At 47.2% G+C, this 25,135-nt stretch overlaps 2 protein-coding genes across 2 annotated transcripts; both read left to right on the forward strand.

Annotated features, from left to right (window-relative positions):
• The first annotated feature begins 500 nt into the window (after nt 1-500).
• LOC103731237 (fetal and adult testis-expressed transcript protein homolog) lies at nt 501-3,281 on the forward strand. Its single transcript, XM_008829610.1, has 3 exons — nt 501-606; nt 1,163-1,281; nt 3,147-3,281. Exons 1-3 carry the CDS (start codon nt 501-503, stop codon nt 3,279-3,281), a joined length of 360 nt encoding a protein of 119 aa, XP_008827832.1.
• A 13,173-nt stretch (nt 3,282-16,454) lies between these two features.
• On the forward strand, nt 16,455-22,526 carry Cnga2 (cyclic nucleotide gated channel subunit alpha 2). Its single transcript, XM_008829495.1, has 6 exons — nt 16,455-16,578; nt 16,962-17,054; nt 17,604-17,774; nt 18,738-18,845; nt 20,404-20,510; nt 20,847-22,526. The coding sequence occupies exons 1-6, from the start codon at nt 16,469-16,471 to the stop codon at nt 22,250-22,252; spliced, it is 1,995 nt and encodes a 664-aa protein (XP_008827717.1). The 5' UTR covers nt 16,455-16,468; the 3' UTR covers nt 22,253-22,526.
• The last annotated feature ends 2,609 nt before the right edge of the window (nt 22,527-25,135 follow it).

The raw sequence follows: 25,135 nt of genomic DNA on the forward strand, positions 1-25,135 counted from the left end.
CTTTGGTTTGTATGGTTCCTGCCCAGGACTCAAATCAGAGACTGCCATCTCCCTTCCCTGGGACTCTGAATTGGGGGAGGCAGGATGAGCTGTGGACTGGATTATTGGCCAGTGCTGGACTTGGAGAAATGGTAAGCCTGGTACCTGAGACTGCTTTGGGTACTGACTGATGCTCAGACGCTATGCTAGTCCTTTCATCTTTATAGAAATGGTGGAAGGTGGGCCCTACCTACCACTAAGTAGCAAAATCAAGGGATGGTGAATCAGGGAAGTTCTCATAGGCAACATGGCTGGGAGTCCTATCTCTTTTCTTAATTTGCGTACACAGTAACAGAACAGAAGGCCACTCACTGGCCCACGAGATACGGCAGGAACACAAGTTGCCAGTCCAAGGCCTTTAGTGCAGAGGGTGGTCTGGCTCCACCCTCTTCTGCTGGTCTATCGCCTGTATTTCAACCCCTGGAAGAGACGGTCTTCCTAGCGTCTTCTCTGTAGTAGTGATGGCAGGACGATCCTCTGATGTCAAAGAAGAGATAGAAATGACCATTCTTGACGATCTGGGGACTGGAAGCCTCAAGCAAAGCCAAGAGCAACTGTTGATGCAAGGTGAGAATCCCCTAAAATGTCCCCTGTCTATAGTCTATCAAGTGGGTCCACCCGTGATTTTCTACAGTATCCGGCAGCTTTTGTGCTTGCAGTTTACTTGCTCTGGAAGGCTCTTTCACTTCTTTTCTCATGGTTAAGCTATTTGTGTCTTTTAGGACTCTCAGTGTTGACTTCTACTTTTCTAGAAAGCAGCCCTTCCCCCAATATTAGGCTGTTTTAATCATGCACAGAACATTTATTTATCTGAATTTACACTGATGGATTATTTTCTGTTTTGTACTTCCCAATCTCCCTAATACAGAGCTGATTGATGTTTGCGATTTTGTCCCTGTGACTGCTCACTTTCTAAAGCATCCTAGGCCCTAGCTTAGTCTTCTGCAAATACTGAATTGTTGAACAGATGAATAAACAGGCTTGGGATCAGAAGTGAATCGGTTTTCAGAGAGTCCTAAAAAAAAAAAAAGAAAGAAAAGAAAGTTCTTTCTGCTATCTCTGCTAACCAAGAAATCTTGGGACAACTACTAACGTCACTCCTGGCATTCCCTGTTCTCTCTAGAAATGATGGAGCCTGAACCTCATCAACTTGGAGGGGCCCGGAGGCATTCAAGGATGGAAACAAAGCCTGCTGGATTTGGACCACTTTGGAATGTGACTGGCCCCTGGCCTAAGAAAGAGGTACTCTGTTGGATCCTTGACATAGTGGTTAGGTTGCTGTGGGAAGTACTGTCTTCCCCCCCCCCCCGGAGCTGAGGATCAAACCCAGGGCCCTGCACTTGCTAGGCAAGTGCTCTACCACTGAGCTAAATCCCCAATCCCATACTGTCTTTAGGGGCTCCTCTCTGCCCATGGTAGATGAAACCAGGTTAGAAGTTGATTGTTGGGAGGAAGAAGCTCCTGTATGTCAAGAAGGCAAATGGGATAAGGGAAGTCCCATGGAAGGTCAGGACTATCCTGTGGTATGCTGGGAATTCAATGCTGGGAATCCAGCATGCCCAACGGACATGTTGCTTGGGAGTACATATATAATTGGTCCTCTGTATTCCTAGGTTTTGCATCTGTTGACTCAATCAACCATAGAAAACTATATCAGTAGAGAAACATGTGCAAACCTTTTCTTTGTCATTATTCTCTACATAATACAATATAATAACTAATTACGTAGCATTTACATTTTATCAGAGAGTATATGTAATATAGAGATGATTTAAATTATACTGGAGGATGTGCATCTCCTATATGCAAGTACTATGGCATTTTAAGGGACTTGAGAATTTGCAACTTTGGGTAACCACAAGGAAGGGGTATCCTGGAAACAATCCCCCAAGGATACCAAGGAATGACTGTAACCAATACTTCAGAAAACTACAGTGTGAAATGATACTTTCTTTTATATAACTTGAAATCGATTTGGGGGTTTACATTCATCTCCTGTAGGCAGCTTGGCCCTTCAAGTCATTCTACATATAAGAGTTCTGCCAGAAGACAGGGAAGCCTGGCATTGTTCTTCCTTTGCCACAACATGCAAGGCCAGGGAGCTACCAAGGGGCATGTTATGGGTGGGCTACGAGTAGGCAGAGGATTCAGCATCACAGGACTCCCATGGGGTGCACTGTTCAATCTGGCATAGTCTGGGCAAGTGCTTTGCTGGGGCTGAGGAGGTTGCTTCGAATGGCACTTTCTTCTTTCCTATAGGGGCATCAGCTACAGATGCCCAGGATGCCAAGAGAGCAAAGCCACAGGGATGCCCATCTTCAGGAGGGGAGGATCCCATACAAATGGTAAGAGCTGGATTGTATTGCCCCTCTCTGCGGCAGGGGCAGAGGGATTGGTGAGTAGCCTGGCCAAAAGGCAGTGTTAGGTGTTTTGAGTATTGGGTGCTATTGCCTTCAGGCCATTTGGGACCTTTATATACTTTGGAAGATTCTTGGACCTCTTACCACACGATGTAAGGACTGGGGTCATCATCTGAAAAGCCTCCAGGATTACCAGCTTTCCCTTGCCCTGCTTGAGGCCACTAGCATCCCTGACCCTGTATCTTCTCCCTGAGCAGCCTGGAAGCAGATATAATGGCAGAGATTGGCCTGGAAGAGCTCAATGGACTGGAGATGGAAATCATGAGAAGGGAGGTGAGCATGTGCTGTGCTGGTGGCAGCAGCATCACTGTACCTTGAAGTGGGGGACCTTGACACCTGTGAATAAGATCTGTCCCTTTAATTAGCATAGCCTTTATTATAATCTTATCCTGTAGCGTGTGAAGTGACGTCAGGCTCCCCTCTCTTCTCAAGTCTCATGGCTTGGGTACTGCATGTCGATGCCCACCTTCGACTTTCCCTCTATGCTGGAGATGTTGGAAAGAAATTGGGAAAAATGAGGTGGAAGTGGAGGGGATAAAGGTAGCAAAGATTGTTTCTGGTTTTTTTTTTTTTTTTGGTTTTTTTGAGACAGGGTCTCCCTTACCCCCAGCTGGCCCCATGCCCTTGTGCTTTGGCCTTCCCATGAAAAGTCCCTGCTCACCAGTCCTATTTTTGATCCCTGCACAGATGCAAGTGATCACTGTGCGGCTGCGTGCCCTTGAGGAACAGAGTACTGCCTGGCACCACCATAAGGAGGCTGCACTCTTCGCTGTGCTGCTGTTGGTCTTCGTAGCCAGCCTGTGGCTATGGATTCACCAGTGAAGTTTCATAGTCTTCACAGGCCCGCTGGAACTGTTCCCCTTGTGCTCTTACCTTTGCTTCTAGGGCTGCCCTTGCCCATTGTCCTTCCAGAGCCTTTCACAATTCTGGTCAGGCCTTATGCCTGGATGAGCTGTCACTCCTTTGGACGGATGAGGATGGCACCAGTCGTCACAACACCACCAGCATAGGCACTTCATCTGTCTGCCCTTCTCTGTCATTCTCTGTGGGCAGGGTTTGGCTTCCACACCGCTCAAGGCTTTGTTTAGAGAGCATGCTCAATAAAAGCTATAATTGCAACAAAACCTGGCGTCAGACGTTCTCGCATCTAAGACTCATTTTTGGCTGAGTTGCAGATTGAACTGGGGGACAGCTCCCTGGTCCCAGGCACTGTGGCTGGGACTTGGCTGCAGCCATTACTCTGGGGTCCCTACCCTCACTGTCTCCAGCCCAGGCACAGCTTCACATAGTCCTTCCCTTTGGACTCATATCAATGATTGCTCAAGGGCCATGCCAAGTGGTATGGGGAGTCAGTCAGAGGAAACGTCATGGGAAGGACCAGAAATCTTCACATTTGACTAGGAGGAAATTGAGTTCCTGAGAGGGGAACGATGTCCCTGGGGTTTCCTACAAGACAAGGAAAGGGTTGGATCTGGGTTACATTCTCCCAAGTCCTGTGCTAGACAGTGGTCTGCTTCCTACAGAATGTCTGGTGATAAGGCTCTGACAGAGTTCTGGAGGTTATAGTCCAGCCCCCTGTGCCTATGGTGTCACAATCGTATCTTAGACAGCCCAGCCACAAGGGAAGGGATGCCTGGTGCCAGAGCTTTGTAAAAGAGCTACTGTCCCCTTTCTTTGGGACCAAATTTTCAATGCACATCTTAATGCCGAATGTCAACTGGAGTGGATTAAGAAACATCTAGATGAGTAGAGTCTAGCTCCGCGCGCGCGCGCGTGTGTGTGTGTGTGTGTGTGTGTGTGTGTGTGTATGTGAAGGTGGTTCCAGAGATGGTTAGGGCATGGGGACTCTGATGTAACAAACAGATTCATCCCTTGTTAGGGGTTGGGTCACAGTGATGCAGAAGTCACAAACAAAATCTCTCTGGGGGAAAGGACCCAGAACTTTTACACTGGATTTGGGGTTAAGTGGATCTTTTCCAGGACCTGAAATTTGTCAAGACTTTTCCATCTCTAAAGGTAGGATAGTGTGCATGAGATATGAAGTGAACATAATAGAGGGTAGAGGATGAGGAATGAAAGAGGGATCAGAGAGCAAGAACGTGAGAGAGGGATGGAGAGAGAGTAAGAGAGAAGGGAAGGAGAGGCAGAGAGAGAAGTGAGAGAGAGACAGAGAAGGGAGAGAGAAGAGAGCAAGAGAGCAGAGAGAGAAAGGGAGAGTGAGAAAGAAGGCAGAAGAGAGAGGAGAGAAAGAGAAAGAGAGAGAGCTCATGAAGAGATAGAGAGGAGAGACTTGGGTCCTGGATTCTGTTTTGCCATCTGCCCTGTCAACTCTCTCTGGTTCTCACTGGGCCCATGCAAGAGGCTCCCTACTCCTAATACTCTGGGGACTGCAGTGCTTCAGAGATGAGGATATAGGGCCTGCTGTCAGTCCAGTGGGATCCCAGACATATGGCTGTGCAGTCTCACCTTGCTGGAAGGTGAGAGAAATACACTAGCTTAAGAGATATTAAGCAGGTTCTCTCTGGTCCCAGAGCAGACGGGTATTGAGGTGCCAGAGGAAACAGTTTGGAGACCAAAAACTGTGCTCAGTCATAAGTGCATGCTGTCAGGAGGGTCAAGAGCATTACTCATCTCTCTAAATGGGACCTGGAAGCCCAGGACTCACCTGAGGAATAGAAGCAGGGTTGAGAAATTTTGACAGAATTTCCCTCCACTCTGCAGCCTCAGGACGGAGAAGGACCCTAAATTCGGGAGAGCATTAAAGGAAACAGGTAGACTTGCTGGTTCACACAAAGCAGCATGTGGCACTTGCTGTCATCAGCCCAATGCTCCCACTGCCTTTGATGCCACCACACCCGACAAACCAAGAGGAGAGGGAGGGCTACAAGCTAGATAGCAAGAGGCTAAAGATGCCTCTTTTTTTCCTGTCCCAACTGGGCCCCACGGGGAAACTCTAAGGAAGAGAAGGCTGTAACCAGGCTGGGCCAAGTCTGCCCTTTGAGACCAGAGTGTGCGTGTGCCTGCACAGACAAGACATGTTTGCAGAAAAAGTCTCATTGAAAATATGTTGTGAAACAAAGGCTCACTCCTGGGAGCAATTTAGCTGCCTTACAAACAAACAGCCTGGTGGCCCCTCTGGAGGAGCACCTCCTGAGCTAGGTGAGCTCAGATGGAGTCCTTGTTTGGGCCCTGACTACCTCTTTACCTTCCCTGCAGGGTGCTTGCTTGGCTGGCTCCTGACAGGACCAGGGGTCAGTTCCTTGCTGTGTTCTTCCACCTGCCTGTCCCATCCAGGAGGCATCACAGACCTCCTGAGGGGAGCTGCATCCAGAGCTGCCCTTGCTGGCTTCTTTGGCAGCCTGAGAGACCAGCATTGAGCTACTTGTAGGTGTCCTTTAAGGGCCATAGGGATTGTATTACCAGGGCAGGATGCTAAAAGGCAGGATGACACTGCTGTTTGTCCCTTAAGCTATGATCTACCTGGAACATTTGTCCCCTGATTATATTCCCTCTTCTGTCCAGATGCTCCATCATGAGTCCAATCCCTGTTCACAAAAGCTATGAACTTGCCCTTGGAGAAGCAATGTGTCCCGTGTGCATGGATTAGAGGAGGAACTCATTCACACCTGGTGATAGCGGAGGGGATTCGTTTGCGGCATGCTGTCGATCACTCACTCACCAGTGAAATTTCCCTTACAATGACTAGGCCTGAGATCAGAGGCACACAATCATCACTTGACAGCCTCAGTAGCTTGCAGGGTGGTGGAGTAGGCTGTGTCTTCCATTGCCTGCTGCATCGCTGATGTCCAGCAAGGAAGGGCTGGTGGGGAGCCTTTGATCAGGGTTTACAGAGAGTCATTCTGGCTGCTGTCACATACTTGGCCTTTAAGGAGTAGTTTCTAGAGAAAAACTTTCTCCATCATCGAAAGTTAATTCTGACCAGGGCTTTCTGTGGTACACCTTACTACATGCCATCCACACTGCATTTTAAAAATATTTAACTGTGCATGTCATACATGAATACATTCTCCTGAGAAAGGACATTAGCTACCACAGCCCCTAGTTCCCCATGCCAAGCCTCTCCACACAGGTAGCTCCCATATATGGCTTGGTGCGTGTCCCTGCAAACTCTCCATGCTGTTCCATGCTGTACATGCCCCAGGCTTTGAGCCCAGGATGTCAGGTTAGGCCTCAAATGGTCACCCCCACCCCCAAGGGAGGGGCTTGTCTTCCAAGCCACCTGTGCAAGTGAGGAAAATGGAAGCCTCTGGCTGGTCCTTCGCTGCCAGGCTAGCTCCCAGCCCGCACCGTTCCAGGCAAAAGCTGAAACTAAATATTCCAGGTCTTTTGCTTCAGATTGGTCTCTTAGCAGCTACGGGGAGGAGAGCATAAGACAATGGGCTGTGGGAAGGGGGCCATGAAGGTTCCTGGCAGGCCTCTGGCGCACCAAAACAGCCTGGAAACTTGGACTCTTGAAAGGAGCCAAAGACTTACTGCCCCAGGGCTCTTACTTCACTTCCCTAACTCCAGGTCTTCTGAAAGGCTGGGTCCAGGGGATTTTCACCCTCTAGCTGGCCCCCTGGGCTTCTCTTCTTTCTTCCATATTTCTCCCTGACTAGGCTTTCAATCAGGTAGGCTGACTGGAATTATGCTGGCACCTCAAGGCAGTGGCTTTGGTAGCCATGAGCTGGCAAACTTTAATCTTCAGACACAAAGCTGTATACCTGCTCTGTGCAAGGGAGAGTCCCTCGGGGAGCGTGGGAGGGGCTAGCTCCTGGATCTGGTTAGAGAAGGTGCTTCCATAGACAGGCAGCCCAGTATCCTGCCGACAGTCTAGGGTGTACAGCACCCATCCTGAAGAAAGCTGCAGTGGGTAGGTGGTACCCTGAGCCAGGCATTCAAGCTCACTTAGCTGTGGGCATGAACTCCACTGTGCCTCTGTTGACTTTCTGGGCTGACATCAGGCAGGGTGGGGCAGCTCTCTGATTGGGAAGCTGTGGTTACTTGTTGGGGGTCTCAGAGATCCCCCTCTGGCTTGCAACAGAAGAAACAGGAAACCTCTTGCAAGCTTTAGTTCTCATGAGCTCTCAAGAGCTTGTCTTTGATTGGACTTGGTGTGGACGGACCAACAAATGTTGATTGTGGCCACTGGACTCTGTGCCTCTGAAGCCATCTGAGTGGTGAGTAAGGGGACTGGCACTTTTCCTGTAACCGTACGTAGGTGGCTTTCATGGAAGCCAGGGCTGTGTCTTATGTGAATAAACCTGTAGACCATAAAGTCATGATTGACAGGGGCCCTCCTGTGTATGACTGCCAAGGGGGCAGAGAGAAATGTCTAAGTGGGGAAAATTTTGTCCCCTATCAAAGCAGCCAAATGAAATCTTGGGGGGGGGGTGTCTAGGAGTGCGGTGGCAGGGAGCACCATACTAGGTGAATAAACCTGTATACCATAAAGTCATGATTGACAGGGCCCCTCCTGTGTATGACTGCCAAGGGGGCACAGAGAAATGTCTAAGTGGGGAAAATTTTGTCCCCTATAAAAGCAGCCAAATGAAATCTTGGGGGGGGTGTCTAGGAGTGCGGTGGCAGGGAGCACCATACTAGGCTTTCCCCGAGGCACCTGGACCTTTGTTTTCTAACAGGAAAGTAGCAGGAGGGTGACAGAAGATTTGACTATTAATGGTTTTACAGGAGAGTGGGGAGCCTGTGGACCTTCCCACTGTAACTGCCTCCTCTGCCTGCCTGGTCCACAGCATTGCTGGGCCTCCAAGTCTCAGAGCATGAGGAATGTGCCTCTTGGAGCACTGTAGTTCCGTGTAAGAGGAGCAGTGCAGGTAAGGGGAGGGGTTACATGGTGCTTCTCCCAGTAACTTTGCTGGGATTTCAGCCTTGGTTTTGGTTCTTGGAGCTCTACCCTGGCCTGCCCAGGAGATCTTTGGAAGACAGCACCCACCCCAGCTGTTCAGACTTGGGACCCAGACTTTCTGTCAGTCGGACCAATGCACATCTGCCCCAAGCCTTCAGATCTTGGGCTTGAGGGAAGATGCACATCTGTCCCAAAGTCCTCAGATCATTTATTGTATTGAGGGAAGATTCTGGAGTCAGGCAGCAGGCCTGGGGCAGGGGCAGACTGTCAATGCTGCAGCACGTTCAGCATAAGTTTTTGGCTTTCTACCCGAGTCCACGTGTACTGCCTATCCATTTCAGACTGAAGCTCTAGGACTCGGCTAGTGTTAGAATAGCTTCCTCTATAAACTTCTTGTCAGTGGTCAGGACCCTGGACCCCTCCTTCTCCAAAGCTGGATCCCTTCCAACATCATATAATTCTACTTGTTAGTGGTTGCTTCCTTCAAGGAAGGGAAACTGGGTGCTTTCAAACCATATAGGTATGCTTCAAGTTGAGGCTCAACCATGGTAGAGCAAAAGCAAGTAAGTCAGAAGTCACCATTAGGATGTACTAAATCCATAATGTGAAGGAAAGGAAACAGGAAACAAAGTATGGAGTTGGGAGAGGATAAAGCAAGTTCAAGGAATTCAGTTAATCATTAATCCATTCATCCATTCATCCATTCACTTGTCAAATATATGGAGCAAGTTCCTATTATGTGCTCATCACTGGACTAGGTTTTGGAAATATATGGCTAAACAAAACAGAAAAGTCCCTGCTCCTAGAAAGCTTCTTTTAAGGGTGGAGTCTTTTTATCTGTGGCTTTGAAAGTGGGAGTGACAGTCGGGCCCAGGTGTGTACCTGTGAACTCATCCTGGTGGTGGCGAAGGTAGAGGCACAATGAGCCAAAGGCTGTGTGACAGGGTGCAGACAAACCCCAGGGCAGCAGGAGTCAGCATGGATGGGGAACACGGTATTTGGGGAGTGACTTCAGAAGCAGAACCATCAAGATTTGAAAGCTCAGTGGAAGGTATCAAGGACAATGTCTAAGTTTGTGGACTGAGAAAATGTCATGAACAATGAGCCTTTCTCAAGCTAAGACACTGGATAGATAAGATAGGAGCTTGGGCTCAGAAGTACAGGGTCATATCAGTTTGGGATATATGAGTCCAAGGGTCCATTGTTTGTTCCCAGGATAGACTATGAGTGCCTGGAAATGTGGAGTTAACTGAGGACAAGAGGGTTTAATAATAAATTCCAGTTGGGATCCAGTACGTCCTGAGTGATCTTCTAGCATGGCCTTCCCTTTGGACATGGGTCATACATCTCTCATCTTTTACTAAAAGGAATGAAGTATCTCTTGGCAGAAACAGACCAGGCACAAGTTTGTGATACCAAAGAATCCACACTTGAGGTTCCAGTTGCAACCAGACTGGTCCACTAGGACTCTTAGGCAAATACTGTGTTGGGTTTCATTCACTATACACAGAGCTGTCAAGTGTCGGTTTCATGAAGGGACTGTCGGGAGCCTGATCTCAAGGCAGCTGATGAAAACCAAGGAGGCTCAGCATCAAGGCTCCTTGCTCACGCTGAGAGGGCCAGCCTAGGCATGCCAATCACTTCCCTCCTCCTGCCCTCAGCTCTTACAGCTCTCCTTCTCACAGCTGGGCCCTGTACAACTGTCCCTCCTAGGTCCCGGTAGCTTCAGCTCCACCCTCAAAACTCACCCCCAAGGGCCTGCCGCTTCTGCTACACTTGTGACCTTAGCCCCTCCCTTGGTACTCATGAGGAACTCCCTGGCTCCTTCTGTTTTCCAAGCTATAGCCCTGTGGCTGAGCGCAGTTTGAGTCAGGTTACCTAGCTGTGACTTTGCAATGGGCAGAATAACAGTATCAGACTTTTCAGGTTGTCATGGGGATTATATAAATTGATTTAAGACAGTGGCTTACCACAAGGTAAAAGCTCAGTTAGTATGGCCTTGACCCTGGATCACCACGTTCTAGCTGCCTGAGGGGAGGTCAGTTGCTTCCATTGGCTCTCTGTGTTGCTTTCTACCTGCCAGCCCGCCTCCCTACTTCTGTGTCTGTCTGCTCTACTGCCCTACCACTCAAAGTGTAAATGACCTTGAACTTGGCACCATTTATCATCCACTGCTCAAGCCATTTCCACCACAATGACTGGGGACTGATTTCTAGCTAAGACTTGGAGTCTGCCCCTTTAGGCTGCCAGTCCTGGTAAAGATCACAAACTTTGTGGAAAATCTTTGGCTAGATCTGGTATTAACTTGAACCTGAAGTTGAGGTGAACTGGATTATATAAGAAGCTAGGATATTTTCTTACCTAGAGGGTTATTATGAGCTCCTCCAAAAGGCCCACCACTTCTAGTCTCCCCTAACCCCTGGTTCAGGATCAGCATTTTCAATCTCTGAGTTCCGTATTCTGGGAGTCCACAGAACCTCAATCAGTTGTAGTCTTTATGCCTCCCTCTTTCCCTATCTCCTTCCCTCACTCCATCCTTGACTTTCCCTCTCCTTTCACCAGTAAGTATGCCCATTTTCCAGGAGGCAGCCGTAGTGTGTCTGTCCTCGGGCAGTACATACTTTAGAACGGGAGAGTCCTACTTAGAAGGCTACCGTGGACTGTACATACCTTTCCTGCTGGGCCTGGGAAACTTGGCAGAAAATTGTGGTGAGAGAAGAAGAGACTAAGCATGCCCTTTAGGAAAAAAGGTTGCTTGCTAATCACGCTGAAGGCCAACAGTTGAATATTTTAAGTCCTGTTCACTCATAAATGTCTGCCTATTGGGGTTGGAGAGTGCTGGTTTTTCTTGCAGAGGACCACGGTTCAGTTCCCAGCATCCACATGGCAGCTAGCAACCATCTGTAACTCCAGTTTCAGGGGATATGAGGCCCTTTTCTGACCTCTGTAACACTGCATGACAGGAGTGCACTTATGTACATGCAGGCAATACACTAATACACATTAAAAACTAATAATAAATAAAATATTTTTAAAACGTCTGCCTATTAAAGTGTGACGTATCCAGTGTGACTTGGGGAGAGGTGAGCTATGGCTTTCTACAGGCAATCAGAGAGAAATGTCTGATTGAAAGTTGGAAGGGAAGAGAAATGTCTGATTGGAAGTTGGAAGGGAAATGTCTGATTGGAAGTTGGAAGGGAAGTATGAAGCTTACCAGAGAAGTTTGCCTTGGCCTCCTTACTGGACATGTGATGCCATCCTTACGTCGGTCACACAGTGTATAATGTGCCTTATTTCATGGCTTCTCTTTACATTTTTTGCCATTATCAATGAATTTGGGCAACTTCATTATTATTATTTACTTGGTGTACTTCTTTTCATGTTGGTAACGCGGAGGGACAGTGTGTGTGCACGTGCGCGCACGCGCGCGCGCGTGTGTGTGTGTGTGTGTGTGTGTGTGTGTGTGTGTTCGCACATGCACGCACTTAAGTGTCACTGAGCTCTGAGCTCTTTTCTCAGATTCTCAGAGCATCGGCCTTTTATTAGACATTATAAGCTATCTAGAGACACTGTAAAGAATATGAGAGAACATGGATGGTTTGTATGCAAATATGGTGCTATACCTTCCCTGAAAAGCACTTGAGCATTAACAGATTTTGGTACCCTCAGTGGGGCCCATGTATGTTGAGACACCATTGTAGCATATCTCATTTCACACACTATAGCTTTTAGTCTTTAAGAATTAGACCTAAGTATGTTTTGCATATGTTTCACATCAAAACTTAAATTTTGTGTACTTAAAATATAGTTGTAGTAGCTTTTAATGCTTTGTTTGCTAATTCTACATCTGTATTAATTCTAGGCTTATTTCAATTGATATATTACTCTTCATTTTTTGTATATCCTATAATTTTTAAGTGGATACTACACATGATTTTTTTTACCTACTGAATGCAGGATATTTTGGTATTTCTAATCACATTCTTGGACTTTGTTTTCTGGGCTGCATTCAAGTTGCTTGGAAAGAATTTAATGTATTTGGTATTTTCAGATTTTTCAGTAGGACTAAAACATTGCTCAGTCTAGGAAGTAATTATTCCTCACTGTTGACGTGAAGCCCTTCTAAATACTCTACCCAATACTCTATGCCTCATTAGGTTTCCTAGTCTCTTTGGTGACATCAGGCCCCATGTGAGAACTGAGACTTGTAATGTTAAATTTAAAATAATTCTTTCCTCATTGATATATATGGACAAGCACTAAGTGGGTCCATTTTCAGGCTTCCAGAAGCTTTGGTCTCCTTAAACTCTCTGCAGTCTTCCTAATTCAAGGAATCCATTAGGCTCTGCTGTAAGACCACAGGGAGAATGAGGGGTGATTCCAAGGCCCACTTCATTTGTTTCCTGCCTCCTAAGGATTACTGTTTTTGCTGCCTAGTGCTTAAAATCATCACATCTTTGTTTTCTAACTATGGGTATTGTCTTCTTGGTGGTATATTCAGTCCCTGTTACTCCAATTTACTCAAGAGAACTATTGTATGTTTTTTAATATAATGTAACTGGGGGCTGGAAGAATGAGTTCTTGCAAAAAACCGGGGTTCAAATCCTAGCACCCACATGGTGGCTAACAACTGCCTATAACTCCGGTTCCAGATCCAATGCCCTCTTTGGTCCTCTGAGGGCACTGCAGAGCACAGTACACTTACACATATGCTGGTTTAACATTCATACACATAAAATAAAAATAAATAAAATAACATAATTGGTGATCAGGGGCATGAGGGAAATAATGAAAGGAGAGAGAGTGAGAGAGTAAACAGAGATAGAGAGAAACAGAGAGTTGTGGCATAGAAAAAGTGCAGGAACAATTCATTAACTATCCATCCAAAGTCTATTTATTGATCATCTACAATTCCACGCACTGAGAAGAGTTGATTGCTTGGGCTAATAAAGTCAAAATGGATATAGTGAGATATTGATGTGTACATGCTTTGTATAGCTAGAATGGGACAAGTGTGAAAGGGAGGTAAGAAAACAAAGGTTTTGGAGTCAAGTAAGTGGAAGAATGGCATTAACATGTCTTACTCTGTCTGGGTTTGGAAGATACTCCCCTTGAGGATCCCACTCTTCACCTAAGAGTCCCTCTCTCTTCTCTGTGGCAACTCTATGGCGTGCTGTCTTTCTTGCCAAGCTTGGTTCAGCTCTCACAGTTGTTGGAACTCCCACAGCAGCCACTGAAAACTTGGCCTCGGCCAAATTTTGTACAGCTTGTGACCTGGCACTTCCAAAAGTGGAACTCCCTCCCATTTCACTTTCAGTGCTGGAGTTCTGCAGAAGTGAATCCACCCTGTCAACCACCTCTCACGATCCCTATTGTTATTATCCCTGTATCCCTATTCCCATTTAACATCCCTAGTGCTTTCTTTCTTTATGGTCTGTTCCTCAGTAGCACCTCCCCATGTCCTTGAAAAATCTCTCTTTTCTTCTGGTTTCTAAGCCCACCCATCACATCTACCTTCCAGGGGCTCTACTTCTAGTGGAATTGGTCTCAAGCACAAAAACGAATTTTCTCCTGAATCACTTCTCGGAACAGCTAAGATTGCTTTGTTGTCTCTTGATAGAAAAGAACAACAATGGCAACATAAAATGAGAATTCTTCTTCAGCCTGCATCTTTATTCTGTTCCCACTATATCTCTGCCCTTTCTCAGCCAAACTGCCAGAGTTAGCTGCATGCCCTATCTCTTGTCCTTCATCTTTCACTCCTTATTCTTGGACTATAACTCCTTGATGCTGCTCTTGTTGTTCTCCACAGCTTCTGCTCTTTGCCTCATTTTCGGGGGCACAGGCAAGGACTCTCCAGGAGGCCTGATAAGGAAGTAGAATGGGCATTGGCCTTGATGCTACTCTCTTCCCTGGGAAGTCTGCATGTTTTCTCAAGCCTTGTCTGTGCTCTTCCATGCCCTCCATTTTCAGCCTCTTGGACTACCTGTCACAGTTGCAGCTCCTCAGAACTCTGCCCCTATCCTTCAGCCCTCTTGCCTTTCATGAAGAGACGAGGCTTGTTCAGGTGAAAGGTTTAACTAGTGCAAACTAAACCTCGACAGTATCCATAAACTCCATCTAGGCCAGATCCCAGGGAGTGCCAATCATTCAGAGTCCATTGTAACAAGCTTTGGGGGCCGTGGCGAAGAGGGGAACCCTGGTGGAAGAAAACTAATGGATAGATGTGGAAACTTTGAATGGGGAGGAATTAACACAAGAAACGTGCTGTTTGAATGGGATCAGGGAAGCAAAGCATTATAGTGACATCCAAATTTCTGACTTGAATGACTGGGCAGAAAGAAAGGCCCTTTTAGGAGAGGGACAAACCGGAGGAGATGCTAATTTGCAGATGAATGTGTCAAATGTGGAATTAGTGCTGTGGGTTTAGAGGGTCTGAGGTGCCTCAAGGGAATTGTTCAGCAGGAAGCTGGCTGAAGACATGGGTGTGAAAGCGCGTACCAGAAGCCTTGGGACTAGATGAGGTGTCTTGCAACAGTGTGCCCATAAGAACCACTTGGTTAACTGTGGATTAGCTGTAGCAATGGTTAACTGCTTCCCTTTGTTCCCCAGCAAGTAACCTTAGTGGTCAGTTCTGATAAAAGAACATGTGTGGCTGGGCGATGTCACAACAGTCAGACAAGAGGGGAGGGAGGTCCTGTTCCTGTCAGAGGCTGCAGGGAGCCACAAGGGAGGGATTGTTCTTGATTACAAAAGCATAAGAAGGGTAAATATGTACGCCAGCCCCTCTTGATCATCAACATGACCTTGAACATCACAAGCCTTGAAACTGATCAGTGTGAGTGGCCCTGTCTTTGTTTGCATTACCTGGAACTTTCTGTCTCCATGGTCTGCTGCCTCCAGAGTCTAAGCACGCACTTACGGCTGCCGGTTTCTTTCCCTCAGGTGCCCTCATTAGCATCTTGATGCCACAGTCCCAGAGAGCACCAGGAGAGCATCTCTGAGGCTGCTCGACATGGCTGCTATCACCATGGTGACAGCTTCAGAAGCAGGAATGAGTGAAAGAAGCTAGAAAGAGGTCATCGTTGAGGGTTCAGGCATGACCTGAAGTGCATCCTCTAGAGGCAGATGTCCTCAGATTTCCTGCTTAACAACAGGAAGTTCTTCAGGGCAACATGGAGGTTTAAGTCAGGACAGACTAGAACAAAGGTTGCACCAGGCTTGCTGATTTTCCTATTGATGTTATAACTGTGTGATGACAATTTGGGGACCCTATACGTAGGCCCCTCTGATGTGAAGGTTATTCCTACTTCTCCAGTATTGACACAGTCAAGTATTTAGGGAAGCCTTCCCATGCCCACTCCCAGCTTTCCTCACCAGAGCCTTGAATCGCTAAAGCTTCTAGGGTCTCTGAAGTTATAGAGGTGATACAGACTCAACATCCAAACAGAGAAGCTACTCCAGGCTCTCTGACCCCAACTGTTCTAACTGTGGCAAGAGATATTGTGGTACACAACCTCCTTTCTCACTTCTGGATTGCTCTTTCCTTCACTTCTCTTTCTCAGTCTGTTTTGTGGATATGTGTACTGTTCATTTCTCCCAGATTGTGGCAAATCTCAGAAACCCCCACCCCTCCATGTACTGACAGCTGGGGTAGTATGAGATGGTAGGATTAACCATCACTGTGGTATGCCATTTAAAATGTCAACAGGGAGCTAAAGAGATGGCTCAGCAGATAAGAGCCCTGGCTGCTGTTGCAGAGGACTGGGGTTCGATTCCTAGTATCCACATGATGGTTAACAACCGTCTGTAACTCCAGTTCCAGGGGGTCTGATGTCCTTTTCTGACTTCCATGGGCACTGTACTACACAGATGCACTTACACACATGCAGGCAATACAGTCATACACACAAAATAAAACTAATAAAAAAATAAAATGTAAAGAGTGCTAAAACTGCAAAATGTGGTTTTGTTTCCTTGAACCTAGTGAATCTTTTGACACATGAGCTACTGAAGCCACTGGTCCTGGTTCTGTTCTCACTCTGCTCACTTGTTGCCCTCCTGCTGTCTTTGGGAACCACAGTCTTCTGGAACATTATTTGTTGTTTCCTTGGCAGGTGAGAGCCCTGGATGTACATGGAGGATGACTGAAAAAGCCAATGGTGTGAAGAGCTCACCAGCTAATAACCACAACCACCATCCTCCCCCTGCTATCAAGGCCAATGGCAAAGATGACCACAGGACAGGAAGTAGGTGAGTCCACGGAGGCAGTGATTTTGTTTCCCTCCTCCTTCCCTCTCTTCTTCCTTTCTTTCCCCGCCCTCTAACTTTTTCCCTCTTTCCCAGTACCTCCCCTACCCTTTCTCTCTTTTGCCAGGCTGAGGATGGAACCCAGAGTGTTGAACATACCAAGAAAGCAAACTATCACCGAGTTCCACTATTGACTCAGACTATGATTTTATCGATAGCCCAGCGTCTATGCTGTCTCTTTTCAGCTCTACCTTATTGTTATAGAGCAAGCCACATTTGGCTTTAGGGCATCCTCTAAAGGAACTATGGGGCTTTTATACATGTCCCGAGAGAAAAGACAAGTCATACTGGGAGAAGCTGGCTCAACATTGTTTCTTTCTCTGCAGGCCACAGTCTGCGGCTGATGATGATACTTCCTCAGAACTGCAAAGGCTGGCAGAGATGGATACCCCACGGAGGGGGAGGGGTGGCTTCCGAAGGTGAGTCACCCACAGTGACCTGCTGCTACTCCTTCTTGGGACCTGTCAAATGGCTACTGGGGCCCTCCTCTCAGCTGCACTGTCTTTCTGTAAGATTCTAGAAGCTTGAGCAACTCAAGGCTCTTGTGAGGCTGGGAGCAGGCAGATGAGGCATCCCTTCATACTTGACCTAACAGCACAGAAGCCCACATATAGGGTCCCAAAATTGCTATCACACAGTCATAGGATTAATAGGGAAATCAGGAAGTCTGGAGCAACCTTTGTGCTGACAACACAATCTTTATCTTGCCTTCAAAATCTCCTGTTTGTTCTTCACGGTGAACTGAAATGTCACGTTTACATAGGAAATATTTGAAGGACTTCCTCCCCCACAGGATGCACTCCAGGTCATTCCTGAACCCTAATGCAGGTCTACAATGCTTGGCCTCTTTCCAGATCTTAGCACATAGGAAATTAGAGCCTGGCCTATTTCCTGCTTTCCTTCTTCTTTTCCATCTCTTTCAGCGCTGGTCTTTGCTCAGGCACACACTCTTTCTTTCTACCATCTAGGATCGTCCGCCTGGTGGGGGTCATCAGAGACTGGGCCAACAAGAATTTCCGTGAGAAGGAACCAAGACCTGATTCATTTCTAGAGCGTTTCCGTGGGCCTGAGCTCCAGACCGTGACGACACAGCAGGGGGAAGGCAAAGGCGACAAGGACGGCGATGGAAAGGGCACCAAGTACAGCTCTCTAGTCTCTGGGGCTCCAAAGGCTCCCCACACCTTCAGTGGGGCTTTTAGCACTATTATCAGGGGCAGGCCAGGGCTGTGCTTAGCTTTATCATACTATATAAAAACGAGGCAGAGGTGACCTACTGTTTCTTTTTCTTCTGAACAATTTCTGTTGTCCTCCCCTTTGGCCCTTCTAACAGCAGAGATCTTCCCATGGGAACCTTGAGTAGATTTTCACATCATAGCTGCCCCCTTACTAGACATCCTCTTGCCTCTCATGGAGTCAATGTGGACAGGGTAGGGACTCATCCAAGAGCATGTAAGCTTAGCCCCAGCTTCAGCAGTCAGTAAGTGATCACCAGGGAGGCTGTAGTCACAGAGTGCTATTTGAAGTCATGCCCATTCCAGCTCCACTGTGGCCAAGGAAGTGGGTTTTTGGAGAGACTGTGGGAACATGGGGCACAAGGCCTAGATGACTGAATAGGAGAGAGCACAGTGGGCAGGCATGTAAAAGGCACAGTTAGAGGGAAAGGACTCTTGCCAAGATAGGATTCAGCATCTGGGAAAGCGATTTGGAGGCTGAAGGCCAGAGAGCAGAAAGAGAAGTACGTGGAGCTCACTAGCCTGGAGTTTCCCTTTTCCCAAGGGGAATACAGGAATGGGCCTAAGATCTATTACCATCCTGGGGCCTCTATGACCCTCCTCCGGTCCCAAAGCCCATCCCTGCTGAAACTCCTATCTTTGATATGTCTTCTGGGCAACACCCTTTCAGAGCCCAGGGGAAGCAATGCACCTTTCAATGGTCAAAATGAGTCAGAGGCCTGGCAGTCAGTTGTGAATCACTGAAAAAGGGAACTGTAAAACAATTTACCCTTCATCCCACATGCCCTCTTAATCATTGCTGTTTTGGGGACCTCTGGGTCCTGAGACCTGGAGTGCTATCACCCCAGTGGCCTCTATTTGTCTCTTTAGGAAGAAATTTGAACTGTTCGTCTTGGATCCAGCTGGGGACTGGTACTACCGCTGGTTGTTTGTCATTGCCATGCCTGTCCTTTACAACTGGTGCCTGCTGGTGGCTAGGTGAGCATGGAGGGGCCTGGGTGGCAATGGTCAGAGTAGCACAATCTGTAGGAAATGGGTTTAAAATCACAGCAGACCCAACTATGTATAAAGAGGACACACCAATGTAAGGCTCCTTCTGAAATTTCTGACTGCTAAAATCTCCTTTGTCTATGTTGCTACCTCAGTGCTCCCCACTATTAAATATGCCATCAAGGCTTCATGTCAGTCCTCTTCCTGGGGTCTGCAATCTTTGAATTTTCATGCATGTCAATACCATCCTCAGTAAGGGTATCATCCTCTCTGGGAAAGCTAGAGTATCCCACCTCTATGCCTTGGTGGTACTCTTGACCCCTTTAGTGTATATCTGCCGTACTTGCAACTAATGTGCTATGTAGAAACTGGAATTTGGTTATACTAGTCTCTTCCAAAACCATTCAATGGATCTCCATTGTTCACACAATGAAGTTCAAGCCTTAAGATCGATCTTCAAGATCCACTGAATGTGTCCATCTTCTCATCCTGCTAGCAGTCCACATGGCACTCCACTCTATCTCTGTCATTCCTTCAGCCAGGATTTGCCTACATGCTTTCTGGGTGCTAGGCCATATATTCCATGTTGAGTGGGCTGTGGAGTGAGCAGGACAAGCGTGATCACTGTTTTCCTAGGGTTCTCGGCTAGACCGAATGTACACATACAATAAAAGACCAAGAGGATTCCCGGGCCACATGGTAGCACATTGCTAGAGGAATAGCCATCACAATAGGCCTCTATGCAGCCTTAGCTGAGATCCCAGTAGGTGACAATAATCTGTTAGATATGTGAGGTTAGCAGAGGGAGCCTTCTCGGCAGAAAGAACAACATGTCCAAGGCCCCTATCTCTGGACAGTCTAGCGTGACTGAAGGCTGAGGTCCAGTTTGTGTGCTGGAGTTAGGTTCTAAATGTGACCATTCTGCCCTTGAACTAGTACAGTTGCTGATCACCAGGTAGCTCCCCTACTCTGTCCCCCTCCCCAGGCCCTTCCTTTAAGCTCTACCCACTCTTAGTTCAAGTCATGCAAGATTTCCTTACAAAACTCCTATAGTCACTAAACTTTCTCTTGTCTCACTCTCACCACCTATAGCTTAAACCCCACTCACCTGGGCCAGGAGTCCATGTTGGATGCTCAGTGGGAATCGATGGAAGAAAATAACAAAGAAGCCACTCAGATGTTCTTCTAATGCTTTATTTATTCAACTCACAGCACCGAGTACTTGAATTCTGGGTCTCTGGGATAGGCATGAGGCATGCAGTGATGGTTAAGATGTATTCTCTCTTTCTGGCTCTTAAGGTATAGGACATTAGGAAGACAAGCAAAGGTCAACACTGATGCATGTGCAGTGATATATATTTAATGATAAAGGTTCAGGTAGAAGTCACTAGTCAGTATCTTCTTGGCACCAAGCAGACTGATTCAACCATTCAGCTGTGCCCTGGTGGCCATTGAAACCCTCCCTGCACAAGTAGGCACACAGCTCAGGGGTACCAGGGGGACCTTAGTTGACTTTGGGAGTGAAGGTATCCCTGTCCTGTTACAGAGCCTGCTTCAGTGACCTCCAGAGAAACTATTTTGTGGTATGGCTGGTGCTGGACTACTTCTCAGATATGGTCTACATTGCAGACCTCTTCATCCGATTGCGTACAGGTGAGGGAGCACCTAGGCTACACAAACAGCTGACCCCTAAGCCCAAAGAACCGAGTCCAAGTTTTGAGGAAACTTACGGGGCATGGTGTTGAAATCCATTTCCTGACTGGGCCTCTGAGAGGTGTCTCATCCATTTTAAATCTATAGCTTCACATGTTTATGGAAGTTTTGATCTGGCAGTGGGATTGGAGTCCTTCTGGCCAGCCCTGCTATGTGGTCTATAGTCCTCTGTGGAAAGAAAAGCTAAGTGAGCAATGTGTTCCTTATTGAGTGTCACCTTATAGGGAGGAACAGGCCTGAGAGCAGAAGTGACATGTTGCCTTGTATCTCTGTTAGGCTTCTTAGAGCAGGGACTTCTGGTCAAAGATCCCAAGAAACTGCGAGACAGCTACATCCATACCCTGCAGTTCAAGCTAGATGTGGCTTCCATCATACCCACCGACCTCATCTATTTTGCTGTGGGCATTCACAGCCCTGAGGTACGCTTCAACCGCCTGTTGCACTTCGCCCGCATGTTTGAGTTCTTTGACCGCACTGAGACACGCACCAGCTACCCCAACATCTTCCGAATCAGCAACCTGGTACTCTACATCTTGGTCATTATTCATTGGAATGCTTGTATCTACTATGCCATCTCCAAGTCCATAGGCTTTGGGGTTGACACCTGGGTTTACCCCAATATCACTGACCCAGAGTATGGCTACCTGGCTAGGGAGTACATCTATTGTCTTTACTGGTCCACACTGACCCTCACCACCATTGGGGAGACACCACCACCTGTAAAGGATGAGGAGTACCTATTTGTTATCTTTGACTTCCTGATCGGTGTTCTCATCTTTGCCACCATTGTGGGTAACGTGGGCTCCATGATCTCCAACATGAATGCCACACGAGCAGAGTTCCAGGCCAAGATCGATGCCGTCAAACACTACATGCAGTTCCGCAAGGTCAGCAAAGAGATGGAAGCCAAGGTCATTAAGTGGTTTGATTACCTGTGGACCAATAAGAAAACAGTAGATGAACGGGAAGTTCTCAAGAACCTGCCAGCGAAGCTCAGGGCTGAGATAGCCATCAATGTCCACCTATCCACTCTCAAGAAGGTGCGTATCTTCCAGGATTGTGAGGCTGGCCTGCTGGTAGAGCTGGTACTGAAGCTTCGACCTCAGGTCTTTAGCCCCGGAGATTACATTTGCCGTAAGGGGGACATTGGCAAGGAGATGTACATCATCAAGGAGGGCAAGTTGGCAGTGGTAGCTGACGATGGTGTGACTCAGTATGCCTTGCTCTCAGCTGGGAGTTGCTTTGGAGAGATCAGTATCCTTAACATTAAGGGCAGCAAAATGGGCAATCGGCGCACAGCCAATATCCGTAGCTTGGGCTACTCAGATCTCTTCTGCTTGTCCAAGGATGACCTTATGGAAGCAGTGACTGAGTACCCAGATGCCAAGAAGGTCTTAGAAGAGCGGGGTCGGGAGATCCTGATGAAGGAGGGGCTCCTGGATGAGAATGAAGTGGCAGCCAGCATGGAGGTGGACGTGCAGGAGAAGCTGGAGCAGCTGGAGACGAACATGGAGACCTTGTACACTCGCTTTGGCCGCCTGCTGGCAGAGTACACCGGAGCCCAGCAGAAGCTCAAGCAGCGCATCACAGTGCTGGAGATTAAGATGAAACAGAACCACGAGGACGATTACCTATCTGATGGGATAAACACCCCCGAGCCAGCTGCTGCTGAGCGGCCATAGGCGCCTCTCCAGCCTTGCTTTGACCCCAGGAGCTAGAAGTGTTGTATAGATCTCCACATTTACATGCATTATTCTCATATCCCTCTGAAGTCTCCTCAAGGCCTTGCTGAGGCATAGGGTTTTGGTCTCAACATCTTGAAGCTCCCCTTTAAGTGTAGCCAATGGCCAACCCGCGGATAGTGCAGATCATGAGGGCTGGGCTTCCAGGAGCTTCAGCCTGCCTGTGTCTGAGAAGGAATGTGGGGACAGCTAAATTGTTCTTCAGGGGTCTGTCCTGGGACCAGGCTGGATAATGATCTGCTCTGATGAAGCTCATCTGAAGAGCAGTGTGCACCCAGTGCCTGATCCCCCTCAGTGGTGTCTTTATACCCAGCTACCCACTCCCTACTTCATTCTGGTTCCTGCCTTTTGTAACATGTGCTCTTAATACCCCATTTTCATGCACATGTATGTATTTATGAATTTGCCGGGGACACTGGGCCCATGCACACTATGTCTGTCTCCCAAGGCATGCAAGGGCTCTAAGGGTGGTTGCAGGACAGTTGGAGTCTGCTCACTCAAAGCATACCTACTTGTCTGGCCACCACCTTACACACACACACACACACACACACACACACACACACACACACACACACACCTTAAAGAGCTTGTAAAGGCTAGTGCTGGGTGAGAGACTGGGAATTAGAGGCACTTACGAGTTAATAAATTCCTTTCAGCTACTTGTGGTTACTGCTCAAGTCTGCTTTTCACATCATCTCCTTCTCTTCACCAAGCGCTTTCCTTCCCTCAAGTTTCTCTTTCCCTTACACAAGAATTTCCCTCCTGGTACAAATCCGTCCAGCTTCCTGTGTCTGCCTGAGCATACTGGTCTTTCAGGACTCAACCCTGGCACTGCTCCTTTGAGAAAACCTTTTTGCATGCACCCAGTCCTCCACAAGGGAGTTCCTCCCTCCCTAGGCTTCTACACTGCCCAGAGCCTTCCCCTCTCCTGGCTCGTATTATATTGGTGGCCAGTTATGATGGATGTGGTTTTCCTTCCAGACTGTGGGATCTTTGAGGGTAAGGCCAAGGCAATCTCCCTCATTGTTCTGATTGCAGCCTTGAAACCATGTTTAGCATACAGGAGGCATTTAGACAACATTTCTTCACCTAGAGAGTAAGGCAGTGTATAAATGAATGAATGAGGGAATGAATGAGCACGAGTCACCAAAACTCCTGTGCTTCCTCCCACAAGCCAATGCATCTTAAGAGAAATATGGGCTCTGTAGGAGGAGATATCTAACTTGGATGCTACCCGATGATTAGGAGCTGCAGAAGTAAGTGCTGGTTAGTATAGATAAGTTCTATGTACAGAACTCAGAATCATGTTCACGGTCTATTCATTCACTTATCCATCCATTCATAGAAAGACTATATATTTGTCCTTTGTGTTTTGCTTATTTTGTTTTGTATAGTATCATCAAAATGGCATCCATGCTGCATCATAGGTCACATCCCCTTTCCTTTTTAAAGGTCAAATACTATTCCACTGTAAGGATACTGCTGTGAACATGGGTATGCAAAGATCTGTGAGATTCTGTTTTCAGTTCTTTCGGGTATATATATCTTGGAAGTGCTGGATCCTATGGTAATTCTATTTTTACATTGTTTTCTTTAAGAATGGTCACACTATTTTCTTCAGTCTTCTAATTTCTCCACATCCTTACCAACATTTTTTTATTTTCAGTTTTGGAGATGAGACAGTTCTTTATTTTGATTTTGAGTTCCATTCCTTTGACAAGTCATGATTCTGCGAAGATTTTCACACATTTGTTGGCCATTTGGGTATCTTCCTTAGAGCAACATGTTTCCGAGTTCTTTGGATACTTTTTATTAAGTTGTCAAATTTTAAGAGTTCTTTATATTGTAGATATTAACTCTTTACCACATTTGCAAATACACTTTCCCACCCCATAGATTTACCTTTTTACTGCGTTGACTGTCCTTTGACCCATGGTTATTAACTTTGATGTGGCTCAATTGGTCTATTGTTCATTTGTGTTGCCTGTGCTTTTGAACCACCATTCATTTTTAAATGAATTCATTCTCCTGCCTTTACTACTTTTAAATTTAGTGTAGTTTTGTGGCCCCCATCCTGGTTCATAGCAATAAACCTTTACCACAAGAAGCCTCCCTTGGAGGGATCTGTAACATCGTATAGGCTCAGGGTCTGGTCCCTAAGTGATGGCAGTAGGTAGATGGCACTGGAGATGGGACAGTGCTCTACATCTAATTGCAATCTATCTTCACACATTATGCTGCATAGAACGCTCTAAGCCCATTCAGCTTAAGACCGGTCCAGCCAACAGGAGAAACCCTTGGAGACTTAGCCATCTGCTTGCCAGGATGCTAGTTGCTAAGGATGCACTAAGGAGTTCATTTTTTACCAAGTGCTGGAACCTGGACAGGATGTTATTTTTGCAAGCCTAGGCTAGCACTGGTGCCAGAAGCAGGTGGATGCTTGCCTTGTTTTCAGCAAGAAAGCTATGGTTTCTCCGCTGAGTGTGCTTTACCTTAAGTCAAGTCACACAGCTCCTTGATTTCCAGCCCACATCATGAGGCAGACATGGAGTCTTGCGGCTGGTTTTCACTATAACAAAGCAGGCAGCCCCTTTGGCTCACTGAAGAACCCAGTGGTTCAAGACACATATTTTAGGGCTTGGTTTCTCTTTCCCCAGACTTCCTTGGGTCTAATCTCCCACAACATTTTGCTGTCTGTCAAATGCTTATAGTCTCTTAAGCTTGAGGGAATGCTATGTGTGTGTGTGTGTGTGTGTGTGTGTGTCTGTGTGTGTGTGTGTCTGTGTGTGTCACACACACAGTTTGTGCATCTGTGTGGGT

This window comes from Nannospalax galili, unplaced genomic scaffold (genome assembly GCF_000622305.1).
Source record: "Nannospalax galili isolate Female #2095 unplaced genomic scaffold, S.galili_v1.0 scaffold513, whole genome shotgun sequence".
Lineage (NCBI taxonomy): Eukaryota > Metazoa > Chordata > Mammalia > Rodentia > Spalacidae > Nannospalax > Nannospalax galili.